The sequence below is a fragment of the Hordeum vulgare genome, chromosome 3H (assembly GCF_904849725.1).
Source record: "Hordeum vulgare subsp. vulgare chromosome 3H, MorexV3_pseudomolecules_assembly, whole genome shotgun sequence".
NCBI classification, from domain to species: domain Eukaryota; kingdom Viridiplantae; phylum Streptophyta; class Magnoliopsida; order Poales; family Poaceae; genus Hordeum; species Hordeum vulgare.
Window position 1 is genome coordinate 47,357,555 of NC_058520.1, and position 23,248 is coordinate 47,380,802.

General features: G+C 44.7%; 1 protein-coding gene across 1 annotated transcript; it reads right to left on the minus strand.

Moving 5' to 3' along the window:
- Nucleotides 1-1,474: 1,474 nt before the first annotated feature.
- Nucleotides 1,475-4,008, minus strand: LOC123442911 (clavaminate synthase-like protein At3g21360). Its single transcript, XM_045119091.1, has 3 exons — nt 3,254-4,008; nt 2,660-2,913; nt 1,475-2,000 (listed from the first exon to the last, which is right to left on the minus strand). The coding sequence occupies exons 1-3, from the start codon at nt 3,641-3,643 to the stop codon at nt 1,640-1,642; spliced, it is 1,005 nt and encodes a 334-aa protein (XP_044975026.1). The 5' UTR covers nt 3,644-4,008; the 3' UTR covers nt 1,475-1,639.
- Between the last annotated feature and the right edge of the window lie 19,240 nt (nt 4,009-23,248).

Here is a 23,248-nt window from a genome sequence, read left to right on the forward strand (position 1 = left end):
TTATATTAGTTTACATTACTTGCACCACTATTTTAATATCTCAAATAATGTGGCAGATGATGCTACTTCTGCTATGTTACCTATGATGCCTGGTGATGGTAAATGGTTTTGGGCTTTAATTATTTTTTTCTTTGGATCAGGTATGACATCCATGAACCTATTTTTACTCGAGGCCAAACATTAACTGTCATGGGTTTGCATTTTAAAACCTGTTTTAGTGCTCTGAATGGAAATCCATGAATATTGTCTTCAACCTGTTACAAATCTGACATCTTATCTAAAGCTTACCATGACTCCAGTATGATCATCTCTTTACTTAGTCCATTTTCTCCAAGATAGTATCTCATAATATTTTTAGTGTTTCCATATTGTTCTTTGGGTCCTTACCGCTTTCCCTAGATGCACTTTCTTTGTCATTTGTCCCCAAATGCCTACCATTTTCCTCTGCTGGCTGTGCTATATTCTTTTGCAGAATGGATTTAGCACACAAAAAAATAAGGTATGCTTCTTTAGATCAATAGGAGGATCTATGGCAAAATAAATGAACAAATAAAAAGACAAACTGCTTGGATGAAGTGACATATCTAATGCAAGGTCAAAACACACTTGAGATTTTGGTTTCCCATACTACGTGGTTTAGAAATAATTATTGTCCATGGACCATAGAATGAGAATGACGGATACTTTAGGAACATTTATTTATAGAGATTGTGACCTCCATACTGGCCCAGATGAATGTTTCAAATTTGTTTATATATGTTTTTTCATGGTTGCTAACAAAATGCAACCATGTGCTTTCAATTCCCTACTCAGCAAAGTAAAATGGTTGAGTTGATTTTCCTCATTGGAATTTAGACCGTCAGCTTTGCGTGAATAAGACAAGGCAACACAAATGTTCAGCTTTGGCGTGCATGCATGCAGATGCGGTAAGCAACCCAAACTATTCCCTCTGTACCGAAATATGTCGCTGAACTACTCCAGCGACAGAGGGAGTATGTGAGAACAAATATTACAAATGCATGAGTTGTGAGATTGCTGTTGTGCATGCAAGAGAAGTCCAAATGCATCATCCTTCTCGAAAAAATTGAGTAAACTGTTGCACATGCAAGAAGAAACCCCATATATGAGTCTATGTATTGCTGATTTGTACTCCTACATGCAACAACAAAGAACAAACCAGGCAACGGACCTCTGTTAGTTCCTTGATAAAAACGAATGCAAGACCTACAGTTTTAGTCTGCTGGATAGCTCCGCCATTGCCACTGTGTAATTCACCGCCGCAGAATATATGTACACCTTCTGATTCATATTAACCGTCGTATGGATCGAAGTGGAGTGCCAAATTCTCTGGCTAGAAGCCTCTTCCTGCTGCTGCCGCCATTGCCACTGCATGGTTCACAGCCGCCTCTGAAGTCTACAGATTTGTTTATTGCAAAGTTCAGGACTTCAGATGTTATAGGTCTGCAAACAAGCAAGAGCAGCACAATGATTCTTCCTGTCCTGCTGCACAGAATTATTCCAGTATCGTATGTGCAAATCAGATCACGTAGTACATGGTAGTGGTACACACACCCCACAGAAGTGTGGATCAATCTTGAGCAAAGCCTTGTCTCTAAGACTCTAATGACGAACATTTACACTATTTACAGAGGGAAGCAAGTACGCGCCGTGGAGGCTCGAAAGACCGCCGTGAGTGCAGCACTGCCCAGTTGTCGATGAGAAGGACGTCACCTTGCTGCCATGGGACCGCGACACATTCCTCTTCCAGGATCTTGCCGCATGCCTCTATGACATCGGCGGGCAAGGGCGAGCCATCGCCGAAGGTGACGGCCTTAACTGGATCGTTACGGGCGTCCTTCCACCCCGTGTAGGCGGCAACCATGCTGTTGAACCATATCTTCCTCCCCCGGCTCTCATCCCACTTGACTGCTGGTATCGGACCCATCACTGTTTTGACCCCGTCGTCTGTCCATTCCAGCTTCATCCCAAGCTTCAAAGCCCTGTGAAGGACATCAGGGTGAAAATTCAGTTATCAGCGTTGGGAATGGGCTAACTGTATCAATGAAACCATACTTCAAATGCTATTCAAAAGCTTTTAGCATTTTTTGACTGAAAAGTGACATGTGTTTTGTGATGTGCTGCACTCATGACAAGATGAAGGATAAAAAAGGAGTATTAAATAATTGAAGGTCATTCGAGTACCAGATTTTTTTTAAGCTTGTACTGCTCTAGGATGTATAGTAACTAAGGCAAATACATGCATGATTACAATCTTGAACTCTAGATCATACACCTTGTAATGCACTTCTAACCAACGACCAACATTGACTCATCCTGAACTTCGCAACCAAGACAATAGCAGCTCAATCTTGAGCTCTAGATACACACTGAACCAAACTCATGCACTGATACATATCTAGTGAAATACAATAATGTTACAGTAGATCTCTGAATGCAAATGTAAATTTTAAGAACTGATAACAGAGCATCAGAGCCAATAATATATTACTCCCTCCATCCGGAATTACTTGTCGCACAAATGGATGGAAATGGATGTATCTAAAACTTAAATACATCTAGATACATCCATTCCTATTCCTATGACAAGTATTTTCGGACGGAGGGAGTAGTTCTGTTTTAAAGGAACAAGAAGCCAGACCTTTCCTCGGCGACGGATTTATCTTTAGTGAGAAATGTGGATTGCCATCCGCGGCCGATCGGAGAAGATGGGTCGTCACCCTCTCCCAGTACCCTTGTGTATATGAGGCCATGCTTCTCCAATTTCTCCACAAATTCAGGGAAGTTCTCCTTCATCCTCTTATACACATAGTGGCTCAGCACTATTGGTGTCTCTCCACCACTTTTTGGCTCCACCTCACAGAAGAAGAACAGCTTCGCCGGAAAAGTCGGAATCTAAGGAATGATCGAAATCAAGATTCCATATGAGATTTGTTTGTCACATAATTCAAGTTCGAATGGCGACAATTTTTTTTTTATCCATAACATGAGAAGAAAACAAAATTCAAGTGCTAATATCTTGCAATTCAGGGTTTCTTTATGTTGGTACATAATTAGTTATGAACATTCATCATATGCAATTAAACACAGATATGTCGAGTGGTTTGCCATCAGCTCAGAGCCAGTGCAGTATCATATCAAGCTTAACCATTATACAGTACTACAGTAGTTTGGAAAATTTTCAATTTGCTATGGTACTTATATGGAGTTCGGCGAACGCAGGAGGCCGGCTGACCTGCGCCATTTCGTGGTGGAAGGGGATCTTCTGGTCGGGCGGTGACTCGTTGGCGGTGAACACCCGGCCGACGACGTTGGTCCGGGGCGCCGCGCCGCCGACGTAGGGCAGCTCCTCGTACCCGAACGCCTCCACGGCGGCGTCGAAGTCCGCCGCCGTCCGCGCGGGGAACCCGCGCAGCAGCACCGCCCCTGCCTCCCGCAGCAGCGGCTCCACCCGGGACGCCCGCTCCGACCGCACGGCCGACAGGAACTCGTCGAGGCTCCCCTCTCCCGGTCCCGGGGGCCCGCCGGTCGGGACGAGCACCGCGGGGAAGGCGACGCCCTCGACGAGCCGCTGCTCCGGGAGCCGCGCACCCTGGAAGAAGCTGCTGCCCGCCACGGGCGCCATCGTCAGGGTTTGGTTCGCGAGGTTTGGGCTGTGGTGTTGGCGTGGCTGACTACTCTGTGACTGAGGTGAGAGACGTGATATGAGGATGCTTCAGGGTTCAGGCTCAGCGTTTGGTTTGGATGAACGTGGACGGCTTATGGAGTAGGGCGGGGCGAAGGTTGGAGTGACCTGTGGGACTCGACCGTGTTCCGTGAAGCTGGAGAACAGACGCGACCTGTTGGTAGGGGTGGACAAAAACTGTTTTTTTTTTCTTCATATAGAGCAACTCCAACCGAGGCAATCCAAACGGATACGCGGTCTATAGATCTTTTATCCGTTTGGATCGGTCAGACGAAGGAACACGTCCGTTTTTTTTATTTGGATTGGTTGATGCGTTCAGCGAAAACTAGATCTAAATTTACATATATCAAATAAATAAACACGTGATCACATAAAAATATAATTAAACATAAGTGGTCGGTCAACGTCGGCCAAATCCACTTAAACATAAATAAACATTAATTAAAAAAGGCCTAGTCGTCCACTTTGTCCTTGCCCTTGCCGTCTCCATTGCCGCTGGTGAGGCCGATGAAGGCAGGAGGCGGCCCAGCCCACCCGAATGTCGCCTGGTAGGCTTCCATGACAACCTCCTTCTGCGTCTGCTGCTGTGGCGGTAGTGCGGCATGCTGGGCACGCTCCTCCTCCTTCTTGAGGCGCAGTGCCTCCTCCTCCTTTTTCCACCCCATCTGCCATTGGCCCTCCGCCTCCTCCTCGGCTATCAAGTGCTCCCTCCATTGCTCTAGGTAGGTTGCCTCCTCCTCCGTCGTGATGTTATAGTGGACGGGCACCGTGCTCACCCACTAACGGACGACGCCAGGCCACTTGTACTCCTCCTGCGGCCAAGTGGGCGGAGGCGGCGAGCGCTTTCGCTACAGCGTGGGCTCCGGCTTCGCCTTGGGCTCGATGGTGGGCGACGGTGACGGTGGAGGCGGCATGACGAAGAGTTGGGCGTGTACAGAGTCCCCTGCAGCTGCCTGTTGGAATTATGCCCTAGAGGCAATGATAAATAAGTTATTATTATAATTCCTGTATCAAGATAATCGTTTATTATCCAAGCTATAATTTTATTGAATGAAGACTTAGATACATGTGTGGATACATAGACAAAACACTGTCCCTAGAAAGCCTCTAGTTGGCTAGCCAGTTGATCAAGGATAGTCAAGGTATTCTCACTATGTACAAGGTGTTGTTGCTTGATAACTGGATCACATCATTGTGTGAATCATGTGATGGACTAGACCCAAACTAATGAACATAGCATGTTGATCGTGTCATTTTGTTGCTACTGTTTTCTGCGTGTCAAGTATTTATTCCTATGACCATGAGATCATATAACTCACTGGCACCGGAGGAATGCCTTGTGTGTATCAAACGTCACAACGTAACTGGGTGACTATAAAGATGCTCTACAGGTATCTCCGAAGGTGTCCGTTGAGTTAGTATGGATCAAGACTAGGATTTGTCACTCCGTGTGACAGAGAGGTATCTCGGGGCCCACTCGGTAATACAACATCACACACAAGCCTTGCAAGCAATGTGACTTAGTAAAAAGACTTGCCGGTAAACGAGATTGAAATAGGTATGCGGATACTAACGATCGAATCTCGGGCAAGTAACATACCGAAGGACAAAGGGAATGACATACGGGATTATATGAATCCTTGGCACTGAGGTTCAATCGATAAGATCTTCGTAGAATATGTAGGATCCATTATGGGCATCCAGGTCCCGCTATTAGATATTGACCGAGGAGTCCCTCGGGTCATGTCTACATAGTTCTCGAACCCGCAGGGTCTGCACACTTAAGGTTCGGCGTTGTTTTATGCGTATTTGAGTTATATGTTTGGTTACCGAATGTTGTTCGGAGTCCCGGATGAGATCACGGACGACACGTGGGTTTCCGGAATGGTCCGGAGACGAAGATTGATATATAGGATGACCTCATTTGATTACCGGAAAGTTTTCGAGCATTACCGGGAATGTACCGGGAGTGACGAATGGGTTCCGGGTGTTCACCGGGGGGGGGGGGGGCAGCCCACCCGAGGGAAGCCCATAGGCCTTAGGGGTGCCGCACCAGCCCTTAGTGGGCTGGTGAGACAGCCCAAGAGGCCCTATGTGAGGAGAAGAAAAAATCAAAGGAAAAAGAACAAAAGGGGAAGTGGGAAGGAAGGGAAGGACTCCATCTTCCAATCCTAGTTGGACTAGGATTGGAGGAGGACTCCTCCTTCCCCCCTTCGGCCGACCCCTTGAGGCTCCCTTGAGGCTCACGGTAGGTCCCTCCCCCTCCCTCCTATATATACTAAGGTATTAGGGCTGATTTGAGACAACTTTGCCACGGCAGCCCGACCACATACCTCCACGGTTTTTCCTCTAGATCGTATTTCTGCGGAGCTCGGGCGGAGCCCTGCTGAGATAGATCACCAGCAACCTTCGGAGCGCCGTCATGCTGCCGGATAACTCATCTACCTCTCCGTCTCTCTTGCTGGATCAAGAAGGCCGAGATCATCGTCGAGTTGTACGTGTGCTGAACGCGGAGGTGTCGTCCGTTCGGTACTAGATCGGAGCCGATCGTGGGACGGATCGCGAGACGGTTCGTGGGACGGTTTGCGGGGCGGATCGAGGGACGTGAGGACGTTCCACTACATGAACCGCGTTTCTTAACGCTTCGTGCTGTGCGATCTACAAGGGTACGTAGATCCAAATCCCCTCTCGTAGGAATTTTTTTGTTTCCCATGCGACGTTCCCAACAGTGGCATCATGAGCTAGGTTCAAGCGTAGATGTCATCTCGAGTAGAACACAAAAAAGTTTTTATGGGCGGTGATGTGCGATTTGCTGCCCTCCTTAGTCTTTTCTTGATTCCGCAGTATTGTTGGATCGAAGCGGCTCGGACCGACATTACTCGTACGCTTACGAGAGACTGGTTTCATTGCTACAAGCAACCCCGTTGCTCAAAGATGACTGGCGAGTGTCGGTTTCTCCAACTTTAGTTGAATCGGATTTGACTGAGGAGGTCCTTGGAGAGAGGTTAAATAGCAATTCATACAGCTCCGTTGTGGTCTTTGCGTAAGTAAGATGCGATCCTACTAGATAACCATGGCCACCACGTAAAACATGCAACAACAATTAGAGGACGTCTAACTTGTTTTTGCAGGGTATGTTTGTGATGTGATATGGCCAACGACGTGATGTGATATATTGGATGCATGAGATGATCATGTTGTAATAGTTAATATCGACTTGCACGTCGATGCTACGGCAACCGGCAGGAGCCATAGGGTTGTGTTTGCAGATGCGTTTACTATATTGCTAGGAAGTAGCTTTAGTAGTAATAGCATAGCATACACGACAACCTCGATGGCGGCATGATGATGGATATCATGATGATGAGGATCATGGTGTGGCGCCGGTGACAAGAAGATCATACCGGTGCTTTGGTGATGAAGATCAAGGAGCACTTGATGATAGCCATATCATGTCACTTATGAATTGCATGCAATGTTAATCCTTTTATGCACCTTATTTTGCTTAGAACGACGGTGGCATTATGAGGTGATCTCTCACTAAAATTTCAAGACAAAATTGTGTTCTCCCCGACTGTGCACCGTTGCTACAGTTCGTCGTTTCGAGACATCACATGATGATCGGGTGTGATAGACTCAACATTGACATACAACGGGTGCAAAACAGCTGCACACGCGGAACACTCAGGTTAAGCTTGACGAGCCTAGCATGTGCAGACATGGCCTCGGAACACATGAGACCGAAAGGTCGATCATGAATCATATAGTTGATATGATTAACATAGGGATGCTTACCACTGAAATTATCCTCAACTCACGTGATGATCGGACTTGAGCTAGTGGAATTGGATCATGAACCACTCAAATGACTAGAGAGATGTACTTTTTGAGTGGGAGTTTAGCAAGTAATTTGATTAGTTAAACTGTAATTATCTTGAACATAGTGTAAGTCCACTTTGAAAATATTTGTGTTCTAGATCAATGGCTCACGCGACAGTTACCCTGAATTTTAATACGTTCCTAGAGAAAGCTAAGTTGAAAGATGATGGAAGCAACTTTGTAGACTGGGCTCGTAATCTTAAGTTGCTCCTGCAAGCTGGGAAGAAGGATTATGTCCTTAATGCTGCGCTAGGAAATGAACCACCCGCCGCGGCTGACCAAGACGTTAAGAACGCTTGGTTAACACGCAAGGAGGACTACTCAGTAGTTCAATGTGCAGTCTTGTATGGCTTAGAGCCCAGACTTCAACGTTGCTTTGAGCGTCATGGAGCATATGAGATGTTCCAGGAGTTGAAGTTTATCTTTCAGAAGAACGCCCGGATCGAGAGGTATGAGACCTCCGATAAATTCTATGCTTGCAAGATGGAGGAGAATTCGTCTGTCAGTGAACATGTGCTCAAAATGTCTAGGTACTCAAACCGTCTAGCCGAGCTGGAGATTGAACTCCCGCAAGAGGCTATCACTGACAGAATTCTTCAATCACTGCCACCAAGCTATAAGGGCTTTGTGTTGAACCATAACATGCAAGGGATGAACAAGTCACCCGGCGAGTTATTCACGATGCTGAAAGTCGCAGAGTCAGAACTCCGTAAAGAGCATCAAGTGTTGATGGTGAATAAGACCACTAGTTTCAAGAGAAACGACAAAGGAAAGAAGGGTAATTCAAAGAAGAGCGGCAAGCCTGTTGCCAATCCGACAAAGAAACCCAAAGCTGGACCTAAGCCTGAAACAGAGTGCTATTATTGCAAGGGTATGGGTCAGTGGAAGCGCAACTGCCCCAAGTATCTGGCTGATAAGAAGGCGACCAAGGAAAAATCAGGTATATTCGATATACATGTTATTGATGTGTACTTAACCAGCTCTCGTAGTAGTGCCTGGGTATTCGGTACCGGTTCTGTTGCTCATATTTGCAACTCGAAACAGGAACTGCGGAATAAGCGAAGGCTGGCGAAGGATGAAGTGACGATGCGTGTGGGAAATGGTTCCAAGGTTGATGCAATCGCCGTCGGCACATTTTCACTTCAGTTACCATCAGGATTAGTTATGAACTTAAATAAATCTTATTTAGTGCCTGCGTTAAGCATGAACATTATATCTGGATCTTGTTTATTGCGAGACGGTTACTCGTTTAAGTCAGACAATAATGGTTGTTCTATTTCTATGAGTAATATCTTTTATGGTCATGCACCCAATGTGAGAGGATTGTTCATATTGAATCTTGATAGTGATAATATACATATACATAACATTGAGACCAAAAGAGTTAGAGTTAACAATGATAGCGCCATGTTTTTATGGCACTGCCGCTTAGGTCATATTGGTGTAAAGAGCATGAAGAAACTCCATACCGATGGACTTTTGGAGTCACTTGACTTTGATTCACTTGACACGTGCGAACCATGCCTCATGGGAAAGATGACTAAAACTACTTTCTCCGGAACAATGGAGCGTGCAAGTGACTTGTTGGAAATCATACATACCGATGTGTGTGGTCCGATGAGTGTGGAGGCACGCGGCGGATATTGTCATTTTATCACCTTCACCGATGATTTGAGTAGATATGGTTATGTCTACTTGATGAAGCACAAGTCTGAAACATTTGAAAAGTTTAAGCAATTTCAGAGTGAAGTTGAAAATCATCGTAACAAGAAGATCAAGTTCCTACGGTCTGATCGTGGGGGTGAATATCTGAGTTTCGAGTTTGGTGCTCACTTAAGATAATGTGGAATTGTTTCACAGTTGACACCTCCTGGAACACCACAGCGTAATGGTGTGTCCGAACGTCGTAATCGTACTTTATTAGAGATGGTGCGACCTATGATGTCTGTTACCGATTTGCCTTTATCCTTTTGGGGTTATGCATTGGAAACAACTGCATTCACTTTAAATAGGGCACCATCAAAATCCGTTGAGACGACACCATATCAGCTGTGGTATGGCAAAAGACCAAAGTTGTCGTTTCTTAAAGTTTGGGGATGTGATGCTTATGCCAAAAAGCTTCAGCCTGAAAAGCTGGAACCCAAAGCGGAAAAGTGCGTCTTCATAGGTTACCCAAAAGAGACAGTTGGGTATACCTTCTATCTCAAATCCGAGGGCAAAGTGTTTGTTGCTAAGAACGGAGCTTTTCTCGAGAAGGAGTTTCTCTCGAGAGAATTGAGTGGGAGGAAGATAGAACTTGATGAGGTTGTCGAACCTCTCATCCCTCTGGATGGTGGATTGATAATCGTTTATTATCCATGCTATAATTGTATTGAATGAAGACTTAGATACATGTGTGAATACATAGACAAAACACTGTCCCTAGCAAGCCTCTAGTTGGCTAGACAGTTGATCAAGGATAGTCAAGGTCTTCTGACTATGTACAAGGTGTTGTTGCTTGATAATTGGATCACATCATTGTGTGAATCATGTGATGGACTAGACCCAAACTAATGAATGTAGCATGTTGATCGTGTCATTTTGTTGCTACTGTTTTCTGCGTGTCAAGTATTTATTCCTATGACCATGAGATCATATAACTCACTGGCACCGGAGGAATGCCTTATGTGTATCAAACGTCACAACGTAACTGGGTGACTATAAAGATGCTCTACAGGTATCTCCGAAGGTGTCCGTTGAGTTAGTATGGATCAAGACTAGGATTTGTCACTCCGTGTGACGGAGAGGTATCTCGGGGCCCACTCGGTAATACAACATCACACACAAGCCTTGCAAGCAATGTGAGTTAGTGTAAGTCACGGGATCTTGTATTACGGAATGAGTAAAGAGACTTGCCGGTAAAGGAGATTGAAATAGGTATGCGGATACTGGCGATCGAATCTCGGGCAAGTAACATACCGAAGGACAAAGGGAATGACATACGAGATTATATGAATCCTTGGCACTGAGGTTTAATCGATAAGATCTTCGTAGAATATGTAGGATCCAATATGGGCATCCAGGTCCCGCTATTGGATATTGACCGAGGAGTCCCTCGGGCCATGTCTACATAGTTCTCGAACCCGCAGGGTCTGCACACTTAAGGTTCGGCGTTGTTTTATGCGTATTTGAGTTATATGTTTGGTTACCGAATGTTGTTCGGAGTCCCAGATGAGATCACGGACGTCACGAGGGTTCGTAGAATGGTCTGGAGATGAAGATTGATATATAGGATGACCTCATTTGATTGCCGGAAAGTTTTCGAGCATTGGAATGTACCGGGAGTGACGAATGGGTTCCGGGTGTTCACCGGGGGGGGGGGGGGAGCGCACCCGGGGGAAGCCCATAGGCATTAGGGGTGCCGCACCAGCCCTTAGTGGGCTGGTGGGATAGCCCAAGAGGCCCTATGCGCAGGACAAGAAAAATCAAAGGAAAAAAGGGGAAGTGGGAAGGAAGGGAAGGACTCCACCTTCCAATCCTTGTTGGACTAGGATTGGAGGAGGACTCCTCCTCCCCCCCTTCGGCGGACCCCTTGAGGCTCCCTTGAGCCTCAAGGCAGGTCCCTCCCCCTCCCTCCTATATATACTGAGGTATTAGGGCTTATTTGAGATAACTTTGCCACGGCAACCCGACCACATACCTCCACGGTTTTTCCTGTAGATCGTATTTCTGCGGAGCTCGGGCGTAGCCCTGCTGAGATAGATCACCACCAACCTACGGAGCGCCGTCATGCTATCGGAGAACTCATCTACCTCTCTGTCTCTCTTGCTGGATCAAGAAGGCTGAGATCATCGTCGAGCTGCACGTGTGCTGAACGCGGAGGTGTCGTCCGTTCGGCACTAGATCAGAGCGGATCGTGGGACGGATCGCGGGACGGTTCGTGGGACGGTTCGCTGGGCGGATCGAGGGACGCGAGGACGTTCCACTACAGCAACCACGTTTCTTAACGCTTCCTGCTGTGCGATCTACAAGGGTACATAGATCCAAATCCCCTCTCGTAGATGGACATCACCATGATAGGTCTTCGTGCGCGTAAGAATTTTTTTGTTTCCCATGCGACGTTCCCCAACAATATGAGCATTGAAAGTATTGAGAAAAGGTCTGCCAAATATGATCGGACAAAAGCTATCTTGAGTGGTAGCAAGAACGAGGAAATCAGCAGGATACTTCGTTTTACCACACAAGACTTCAACATCCCTAACAATTCCCACAGGACAGATAGTATCTCTATTGGCAAGCTGAATAGTGACATCAATAGGTTCTATCTCAACAGGTGCAATCTCGTCTTTGATTTCATCATATAAGGATTGAGGTATTGCACTAACACTAGCACCCAAGTCACATAAACCATGATAGCAATGATCTCCTATCTTAACAGAAACAACAGGCGTGCCAACAAGAGGCCTATGTTTATCTCTAGCGTGAGGTTTAGCAATTCTAGCAGCATGTTCACAGAAGTGAATATTATGTCCCTCAACATTGTCGGACAGGAGATCTTTGATAATAGCAATGCTAGGTTCAACTCTAATTTTCTCAGGGGGTGTAGGTGTTCTAATATAGCCTCTACGTATCACAGTTGAAGCTTTAGAATGATCCTTTATCCTAACAGGGAAAGGTGGTTTCTCAATGTAAGCACTAGGAACAATAGGATCATTATAGGCAATGACTTTCTCTTCAACTGAATTGGGTTTAACTACATTAACTTATAAAGGAGGATGATATTTAAACCACTTCTCTTTGGGGAGATCAATATGAGCAGCAAATGATTCGCACAATGAAGCTACTATCTCAGAGTCAAGTCCATACTTAGCGCTAAAATCACAAAAGGTATTTGTTTCAACAAAGGATTTAACGCAATCAAACTTGAAATTCATACCTGACTCCTTACCTTCTTCAAGCTCCCAATCTTCAGAGTTGCGCTTAATTCTCTCCAATAAATTCCATTTGAAGTCAATATCTCTCTTCATAAAAGAACCGGTACAAGAAGTGTCAAGCATGGTGCGATCATCATGAGAAAGTCGAGCATATAAGTTCTGAATGATAATTTCTCTCAAGAGCTCATGGTTGGGCCATGAATATAACATTGATTTAAGCCTCCCCCAAGCTTGAGCGATGCTTTCTCTGTCACGAGGCCAAAAATTATAAATATAATTCCGATCACGATGTACCAGATGCATAGGATAAATTTTTTGATGAAATTCCAATTTCAACCGATTGTAGTTCCACGATCCAGTATCATCACATAGCTTATACCATGTCAACGCATTATCCCTCAAAGATAAGTGAAATACCTTATTTTTGACCTCATCCTCGGGCAAACATGCAAGCTTAAATAAACCACAAACTTCATCTACATAGATTAGATGCAAGTCCTGGATGTGATGTTCCATCTCCTGTAAAAGGATTAGCCAGCGGTTTCTCAAGCATACCCGAAGGGAATTCAAAGAAAATATTTTCAATAGGTGCAGCAGGTTGAGGAGAAACTCTTTGTGCTTCCGTTCGAGGTGAAGATACCCCGAACAAGCCCCTCAAAGGATTAGTTTCCATAGTGACAAGTGACAATAAATTTCAGCACACTATATGAATGTTTCCTTACCAAGTTCCACTTACCAAAGGCGCTTCACTCCCTGGCAACGGCGCCAGAAAAGAGTCTTGATGACCCACAAGTATAGGGGATCTATCGTAGTCCTTTCGATAAGTAAGAGTGTCAAACCCAACGAGGAGCAGAAGGATCTGGAAAGTGGTTTTCAGCAAGGTAATATCTGCATGCACTAAAATTATCGGTAACAAGTAATTGTGTGGTGATATGATTCGTAACAAGCAACAAGTAACAAAAGTAGCAACAGTGCAGCAAAGTGACCCAATCACTTTTGTAGCAAGGGACAAGCCTGGACAAACCCTTATAGGAGGAAAAACGCTCCCGAGGACACACGGGAATTTCTGTCATGCTAGTTTTCATCATGTTCATATGATTCACGTTCGTTACTTTCATAGTTTGATATGTGGGTGGACCGGTGCTTGGGTACTGCCGATAATTGGAAAAGCATCCCAATTATGATTAACCCCTCTCGCAAGCATCCGCAACTACGAAAGAAGAATTAAGACAAAGTCTAACCATAGCATTAAACTAGTGGATCCAAATGAGCCCCTTACGAAGCAACGCATAAACTAGGGTTTAAGCTTCTGTCACTCTAGCAACCCATCATCTACTTACTACTTCCCAATGCCTTCCTCTAGGCCCAAATAATGGTGAAGTGTTATGTAGTCGACGTTCACATAACACCACTAGAGGAAAAACAACATACAACACATCAAATTACCGAGCGAATACCAAATTCACATGACTACTATTAGCATGACTTATCCCATGTCCTCAGGAACAAAAGTAACTACTCACAAAGCATAATCATATTCATGATCAGAGAGGTAATGAGTAGCATCAAGGATATGAACATAAACTCTTCCACCAAATAATCCAACTAGCATCAACTACAAAGAGTAATCAACACTACTAGCAACCTTACAAGTACCAATCGGAGTCGCGAGACGGAGATTGGTTGCAAGAGATGAACTAGGGTTTGGAGATGAGATGGTGCTGATGAAGTGTTGATGGTGACGAGTCCCCTCCGATGAGAGGAGTGTTGGTGATGACAATGGCGACAATTTCCCCCTCCGGGAGGGAAGTTTCCCCAGCAGGATCGTCCTGCCGGAGCTCTAGATTGGTTCTACTCAAGTTCCGCCTCGTGGCGGCGGCGAATCCTCCGAAGAGCCTCCTCTTGATTTTTTCCGGAACGAATCCCTTCATATAGAAGAAGAGGGGAGCCAGTGGGCCAACAAGGAGCCCACAAGCCCCCTAGGCATGGCCAGGGGGGTGGCCGCGCCTACCAGGCTTGTGGCATGATACGTCTCCAACGTATCTATAATTTTTGATGGTTTCATGCTATTATCTTGTCAAATTTTGGAAGTTTTGCATGCCTTTTATTTATTTTTTGGGACTAACTTATTAATCCAGTGCCAGTTCCTGTTTTTTCCATGTTTTTGACCCCTTTCAGAGGAGATTTTGAAACAGAGTCCAAACGGAAGAAAATCCCCGAAAAGATTTTTTCTGGAACGGAAGAAGATCGGAGAGCTTGGGGGCCAAGCCAGAAGAGCCCCAGGGGCCCCACAAGCCCCCACCCCGCGGCCAGGGGGCGCGCCATGCAGGCTTGTGGGCCCCCTGGAGGTCCCCTGACCTAGATCTTGCGCCTATAAATTCCCAAATATTCCCAAAAAAACCAGGGGAGCATCGTAATCACTTTTCCGTCGCCGAAAGCTTCTGTATCCGCAAGATCCCATATGGGGCACGTCCTGGTGCCCTGCCGGAGGGGGGATTTGGACACGGAAGGCTTCTCCATCAACACCATGACCTCTCCGATGATGCGTGAGTAGTTCACCATAGACCTACGGGTCCATAGCCAGTAACTAGATGGCTTCTTCTCTCTCTTGGATCTTCAATACAAAGTTCTCCATGACCTTCATGGAGATCTATCCGATGTAATCTTCTTTTGCGGTGTGTTTGTCGAGGTCCGATGAATTGTGGATTTATGATCAGATTATCTATGAATCTTATTTGAGTTTCTTTTGATCTCTCTTATGCATGATTTCATATCCTTGTAATTCTCTTCGAGTTGTGGGTTTTGTCTGGACAACTAGATCTATGATTCTTGCCATGGGAGAAGTGCTTGGTTTTGGGTTCATACCGTGTGGTGACCTCACCCAGTGACAGAAGGGGTAGCGAGGCACGTATCGTGTTGTTGCCATCAAGGGTAAAAAGATGGGGTTTTCATCATTGGTTTGAGATTATCCCTCTACATCATGTCATCTTGCTTAAAGCGTTACTCTGTTCGTCATGAACTCAATACACTAGATGCATGCTGGATAGCAGTCGATGTGTGGAGTAATAGTAGTAGATGCAGAAAGTATCGGTCTACCTGTCTCGGATGTGATGCCTATATGCTAGATCATTGCCTTAGATATCGTCATGACTTTGCACGGTTCTATCAATTGCTCGACAGTAATTTGTTCGCCCACCGTAATACTTGCTATTTTGAGAGAAGCCTCTAGTGAATACTATGTCCCCCAGGGTCTACTCCACACCATATTTTCAGCCTTACACTTTTTACTTCGTTGCACTTTCCGCCTTCAGATCTCACTTTGCAAACAATCTTGAAGGGATTGACAACCCCTTTGAAGCGTTGGGTGCAAGCTTATTTGTGTTTGCGTGGGTACTCTGGACTTGAAGAGACCCTCCTTCTGGATCAATACCTTGGTTCTCAAACTGAGGTAAATACTTACTGCTCATGTGCTGCATCACCCTTTCCTCTTCAAGGGAAAAACCAACGCAAGCCCAACCTCCGTCAACGTGTCAATTTCTGGCGCTGTTGTTTGAGAAGTAGCAGAAGGATTTCTGGCGCTGTTTCCGGGGTGGAAGATCAAGTCAAGAACTCATCCAAGTAAGTGTGGCAAACTCATCTCTTGCATTTACTTTGTTTGCCAGTTGCCTCTCATTTTCCTCTTCCCCACTTCACCAATTTGCCTTTTTCGTTCGCCCTTTTTCTCGCCTCTTTTTGTTTGCTTGTGTGCTTGCTCGCCTCCTAAAGCCCGAATGGCCCCACTAAGGGATTTTGATGCTTGCTTTGAGAAGTTAGAAGAGATTGAAACTAGTGTTAAAGGCTTCATGTCTACACAATTTGAATATAATAGTTACTTCCGTAGAGAGCTGAAGGAGCAAAATTCCTTTGTGGCTTTTATGAGTAGAGAAGTTGATGATATGGCCAAAGAATTCCTTGCGCTGAATTCCCAGTTTGCTCGTCTTGAAAAGCTAGTGGGCCAGATTTCTGATAAGCAAGCTACTTTAGTCAATAAAATGGCTGCTAAACCCGAAACCCGTGATGAGAATCATGAAGATCTTAAAGTGCTTGGTGTGACTCTGATACGTCTCCGTCGTATCTACTTTTCCAAACTCTTTTGCCCTTGTTTTGGACTCTAATTTGCATGATTTGAATGGAACTAACCTGGACTGACGCTGTTTTCAGCAGAATTGCCTTGGTGTTATTTTTGTGCAGAAATCAAAGTTCCCCAAACGTCCTAAAAATTTACGGGGAGCAGTTTTGGAAATATGAAAAATATCTGCGCCAAGTTCCCCCTAAGGGGGTGCGCCAGTGGGCCACAAGCCCTGGCTCCACCACCACCCCCCTGGTGGCGGTGGGCTGGCTTGTGGGGCCCACACGGCTCTGCCGCCCCCAACCTCAGGTCTATAACTTCACTTTTGTCCCAGAAAAAATAAAAAGAGAAGTTTTCGTCGCGTTTACGATACGGAGGCGCCGCCATCACCTGTTCTTCATATGGAGGGTGATGACCCACAAATATAGGGGATCAATCGTAGTCCTTTCGATAAGTAACGGTGTCGAACCCAACGAGGAGCGGAAGGCTCTGATAAACGGATTTCAGCAAGGTAATAACTGCAAGCATTTAAAGTAGCGGTAACAAGTGATTGTGTAGCGAGGTGAAACGTAGCAAGGAAAAAGTAACAAGTAACAAGTAGTAGCAACGGTGCAGCAAGTGGCCCAATCCCTTTTGTAGCAAGGGACAAGCCTGAACAAAGTCTTATAGGAGGAAAAACGCTCCCGAGGACACACGGGAATTTCTGTCATGCTAGTTTCATCATGTTCATATGATTCGCGTTCGTTACTTTGATAGTTTGATATGTGGGTGGACCGGCGCTTGGGTACTGCCCTTACTTGGACAAGCATCCCACTTATGATTAACCTCTCTCGCAAGCATCAGCAACTACAAAAGAAGAATTAAGACAAAGTCTAACCATAGCATTAAACTAGTGGATCCAAATGAGCCCCTCACGAAGCAACGCATAGACTGGGGTTTAAGCTTCTGTCACTCCGGCAACCCATCACCTACTTACTACTTCCCAATGCCTTCCTCTAGGCCCAAATATGGTGAAGTGTTATGTAGTTGACATTCACATAACACCACTAGAGGAAAAACAACATACATCATATCAAAATACCGAACGAATATCAAATTCACATGACTATTATCAGCATGACTTATCCCATGTCCTCAGGAACAAAAGTAACTACTCACAAAACATAATCATAATCATGATCAGATGTGTAATGGATAGCATCAAGGATCTGAATGTAAACTCTTCCACCAAGTAATCCAACTAGCATCAACTACAAAGAGTAATCAACACTACTAGTAACCTTACAAGTACCAATCGGAGTCGCGAGACGAAGATTGGTTACAAGAGATGAACTAGGGATTGGAGAAGAGTTGGTGCTGATGAAGATGTTGATGAAGATGCCTCCCCTCCGACGAGAAGAGTGTTGGTGATGACGATGGCGATGATTTCCCCCTCCGGGAGGGAAGTTTCCCCCGCAGGATCGTCCTGCCGGAGCTCTAGATTGGATTTGCTCAAGTTCCGCCTCGTGGCGGCGGCGAAACCACAAAAAAGCTCCCGTATGATTTTTTCTAGACCAAAACCCTTCGTATAGCAAAAGAGAGGGGCTAGTGGGCCGTCAGGGAGCCCACAAGCCCCCACTCCGCCACCAGGGGGTGGCGGTGTCAGGGCTTGTGGCGCCCTAGCAGCCCCCCTCTCGTACTTCTTTCGCCCAGTATTTTACATATAATCCCAAAAAATCCATGTAACTTTTCAGGGCCTTTGGATATGTGCAGAATAGTGGACTAAGATTTGCTCCTTTTCCAGTCCAGAATTCTAGCTGCCTGAATTCTCCCTCTTCAAATAAACCTTGCAAAATAAGAGAGAAAAGGCATAAATATGGTACCACAAAGTAATATAACAGCCCAAAAAGCAATAAATATCAACATGAAAGCATGATGCAAAATGGACGTATCAACTCCCCCAAGCTTAGACCTCGCTTGTTCTCAAGCGAAAACCAAGTTCCATAAACATGTCCACATGTTTAGGGACGAAGGTGTCGATAAAACACAATACAGACATGAGGGCATCATGATCACACATAGAACAACAATACATCATAAAGATTCTTATAGGAAAGTAACAATTCCTTCACAAAGCAAAGCATGAAGCAAAAACCTTACTGAGAAGTAACCAACAATAGTCCATAGTCATTGAAGCAATTGCAATTTATCACAACATCAGAAAGAGTCAAATAAGAGCTTGTAAGGCAAACCCACATACTCAATCATCTCTTTTGTTTTCCACAATTGTTACAACTCACGTGGTACTCATGGTGTCAAAGTTTCAGCTGGGCACAGAGGAAGATAGGGGCTTATAGTTTTGCCTCCCAACGATTTACCTCAAGGGTAAAGTCAACAATAATAAAGCATGAGTACTCAACTCCAAGTTGATATATGAATATAGATTTTTCCCATGCATGTGACGGTAGCCAAGACAAAGGCAAAATGGGGAATTGGTGAAGATCACCATGACTCTTACAAGGGTAAAAAGTAAAGGTACAAGATAGGCCCTTCACACAGGGAAGCAGAGGTTGCCATGCCCTTTTGAGGTTTGGATGCGTGTCCTCTTAGTGCGGAGGAACGTCACTTTATATTGCCTCATGTGATAAAGAACTTTATTATGCAGTATGTCGCTTTTACGTGTTCCTCATCACAGGTTCGTACAAAGTTTATTTTCCACACACTAATAGATCATACATGTTATAGAGCATTTTTTATTGCTTGCACAGATGGCAACTTACTTGAAGGATCTTATTCAATCCATAGGTAGGTATCGTGGACTCTCATGGCAAAACTGGGTTGAAGGTTTATGGATGCACAAGTAGTATCTCTACTTGGTGCGGGAGTTTTGGCTAATATGAGGTGGAAGCAATCGTCACATGCTAAGTGATCTCTAATCATATAACATTGTTTGGAACCAAGCAAACACAATTCATTATGTTGTCTTCCTTGTCCAACATCTACTCCTAAGCATGTAATAGTTTGGTGAGTGCTCACAACTGTAAAAAGTGTCTAAGATGATATATTTATATGTGAACCTCTCTTTCCTTATTACTTCTTATTAATTGCAACAATGACTGTGGTCTATGTTGATTTATTCTCTACAAGTTTCAATCATCATACATGTCATATGTGAAGTTATCACTTTCCATAAGATCGTCTCATGATCTTTCATGCTATCGTTCTTTTCATACTTTTGATCATGGCACAAAGCAAAGCCCTTGACTAAGATACTCTTTATTATAAAGCTCACAAGCTCGAATACATCGGGGGAGAGACAAAAGCAAAAGACTCAAACTAAACACTAAAGACTTATTCCTCTAAGATAAGAAATAAAAACTGAAAAGGAAGGAACTAAAACAAAGGTAAAAGCAAAAGATATAAAGGTGATACGATACCAGGGCAACTCCCCCAAGCTTGGCAGAAGCCAAGGGGGTTGCCCATACCAATGCTTAGTTGTCTTCCTTTGGTGGTGATGGTGGTGGTGTTGTTGGAGTAGTCTGATCCTCCGTCTTCCAAGGCATAGGTGCTCCATCATGGCAGGATGAACGAGTCGCCGGAATCCTCAAATCTGCAGCCAACCTTATTGATTTAAATCTATACTCATACTCATAGTTTTGGTTCTGCAGGTCATAGATCTGGCCCTGAAGTTGATCAACCCTGTCATAGAGCCTGGAGAGGTGTTTCCCAATGTCAATGGCATCCATCTTGTGATTGCTAGTGAACTTCGTGATCATCATGTGGTTGGCGTTGAGTCCACGCTCCACCATCCCTTGGCACTTGAAGACTTGTTGCTCCATTGCTTCGAGCCTTGTCTCCACGCTTACGGTCTTCTTAGGCCCATCAACATCACAGATGTGCAACATCCCCTCGCTCATCTTGATAGATTGAGGGTGTTTCAGCACTTCCGTGAGGTAGGGATTGATGACCTTCTCGGAGATCTTGTCCTTAGGAGCGTTTTGGGGAAGTCATGATGATCTAGATCTGCCACAAAAACAGTCTCAAAACGAAAACAGAGGAAAACTGCGCGATACGGAGATCAAAACCTTCGGGCGAATATATATTGATTTTTTTGGACCAGAAGGAGTGCTCCGCAAGAAAACGGAGTCCGGGAGGCACACGAGGTGCCCACAAGCTTGCCCTCCTCCACCAGGGGGTAGGGGGCGGTGGCAGGGCTTGTGGCCACCTCGTTCGCTCTCCGGACTGTTTTTTATTTTTCTAATTTTCCAAAAATTCCAAAACGGAGGAAATTTCCTATTGTAAAAGCATTGGAGTCCAATTTCTTACTGAAACAGATACCTCTTCGTTTTCAGGGTCTGAAACAGGCTGATAAACACCCCTTATGTACTCCTCTGGAGTTATGACATTGATGATATTGGTCTCAACATTTATGGGAGTACCAGAGATGTAATGCTTGATTCTTTGCCCATTTACCACCCTAGGAAATTTTCCTTCCGTGTTATTGATTTTGATGGCACCGGAACGATATACTTCCTCGACAACATAAGGACCTTCCCATTTAGAGAGAAGCTTTCCTGCAAAGAATCTCAAACGAGAATTGTATAACAGGACATAATCACCTACATTGAACTCTCGTATCTGTATTCGTTTGTCGTGCCATCTCTTAACCTTTTCCTTGAACAACTTGGCATTCTCATATGCCTGGGTTCTCCATTCATCCAACAAGTTGATATCAAACAACCGCTTCTCACTGGCAAGTTTGAAATCAAAGTTGAACTCTTTGATTGCCCAATAAGCTTTGTGTTCTAGCTCAAGAGGTAAATGACAGGCTTTACCGTAAACCATTTTATACGGTGACATGCCCATGGGATTCTTATAGGCAGTCCTATAAGCCCATAGTGCATCGTCAAGTTTGCTAGACCAATTCTTCCGAGATCTATTAACGGTCTTTTCTAGGATCAATTTGATCTCCCTATTACTCAACTCCACTTGACCACTAGACTGAGGATGATAAGGAGATGCAACTCTATGGTTGACATCATACTTAGCGAGCATCTTGCGGAAAACACCATGAATGAAGTGTGAACCGTCATCAGTCATCAAGTATCTAGGGACTCCAAATCTTGGGAATATGACTTCTTTAAGCATCTTAATGGAGGTGTGGTGATCAGCATTTTTAGTGGGGATAGCTTCTACCCATTTAGTGACATGATCCACAGCAACTAAGATGTGAGTGTACCCACTGGAACTCGGGAAAGATCCCATATAATCAAAGCCCCAGACATCAAATGGTTCAGTGACAAGTGAATAGCTCATAGGCATTTCCCGACGCTTACTGATGTTCCCTATTCTTTGGCATTCGCCACAAGACAAGACAAACTTACGGGCATCCTTGAAGAGAGTGGGCCAATAGAAACCTAATTGCAATACCTTGTGGGCAGTTCTATCTCCAGCGTGGTGTCCTCCGTAGGCTTCGGAATGACACTTCTGCAAGATCTGTCCATGTTCATGTTCAGGCACACAACGTCTAATAACACCATCTACTCCTTCCTTATAAAGGCGAGGATCATCCCAAAAGTAGTGTCGCAAATCAAAGAAGAATTTCTTCTTTTGCTGATAGGTGAAACTGGGTGGTATGTATTTGGCTACAATATAGTTTGCATAATCGGCATACCACGGTGCACTATGTGAAGTGCGGATGACATTTAATTGCTCATTAGGAAAGCTGTCATCAATAGGTAGTGGCTCATCAAGGACATTCTCTAGCCTAGACAAGTTATCTGCTACAGGGTTATCAGCACCCTTTGGGTCAACAACATGCAAATCAAATTCCTGTAGCAGGAGAACCCATCTGATCAGCCTAGGCTTAGCATCCTTCTTCTCCATAAGGTACTTAATAGCAGCATCATCAGAGTGAATAGTGACTTTGGAGTCAACTATATAAGATCTGAACTTTTCACATGCAAACACGACTGCTAAACATTCCTTCTCCGCAGTGGCATAGTTTCTTTGGGCACTGTCTAGAGTTTTACTAGCATAGTGAATGACATTCAACTTCTTGTCAACTCTCTGTCCTAGAACAGCACCAACAGCATAATCACTAGCATCGCACATGATTTCAAAGGGCAAGTTCCAGTCAGGTGGTTGAACAATAGGTGCGGTTATCAAAGCCTTCTTAAGTATTTCAAAGGCTTCCTCACAATCCTCATCAAAAACAAAGGAACATCCTTCTGCAAGAGGTTGGTAAGAGGCCTAGAAATCTTAGAGAAGTCTCTAATGAACCTTCTATAGAAACCAGCATGACCTAGGAAACTTCGTATACCTCTGATATCTGTGGGGCAAGGCATTTTATCAATTGCATCAACCTTAGCCTTATCAACTTCAATGCCTCTTTCAGAGATCTTGTGTCCTAAGACAATGCCTTCATTAACCATAAAGTGGCACTTCTCCCAATTCAAGACGAGGTTGGTTTCTTCGCATCTCTGTAAGACTCGATCAAGGTTGCTGAGGCAATCATCAAAGGAAGACCCGTAAACGGAGAAGTCATCCATGAAAACCTCGACAATCTTTTCACAAAAGTCAGAGAATATAGCCATCATACATCTTTGAAAGGTGGCAGGTGCGTTGCATAAGCCAAAAGGCATACGTCTATAGGCAAAGGTACCG

Bases quoted from the DNA above. Each gene is read 5' to 3' on its own strand.
- LOC123442911 (XM_045119091.1), bottom strand. From the start codon at position 3,643: ATGGCGCCCGTGGCGGGCAGCAGCTTCTTCCAGGGTGCGCGGCTCCCG. The intron at 2,914-3,253 runs GTCAGCCGGCCT...ATCATTCCTTAG, and splicing joins TCCACCACGAAATGGCGCAG to ATTCCGACTTTTCCGGCGAA. The intron at 2,001-2,659 runs GTCTGGCTTCTT...TGTCCTTCACAG, and splicing joins AAATCCGTCGCCGAGGAAAG to GGCTTTGAAGCTTGGGATGA.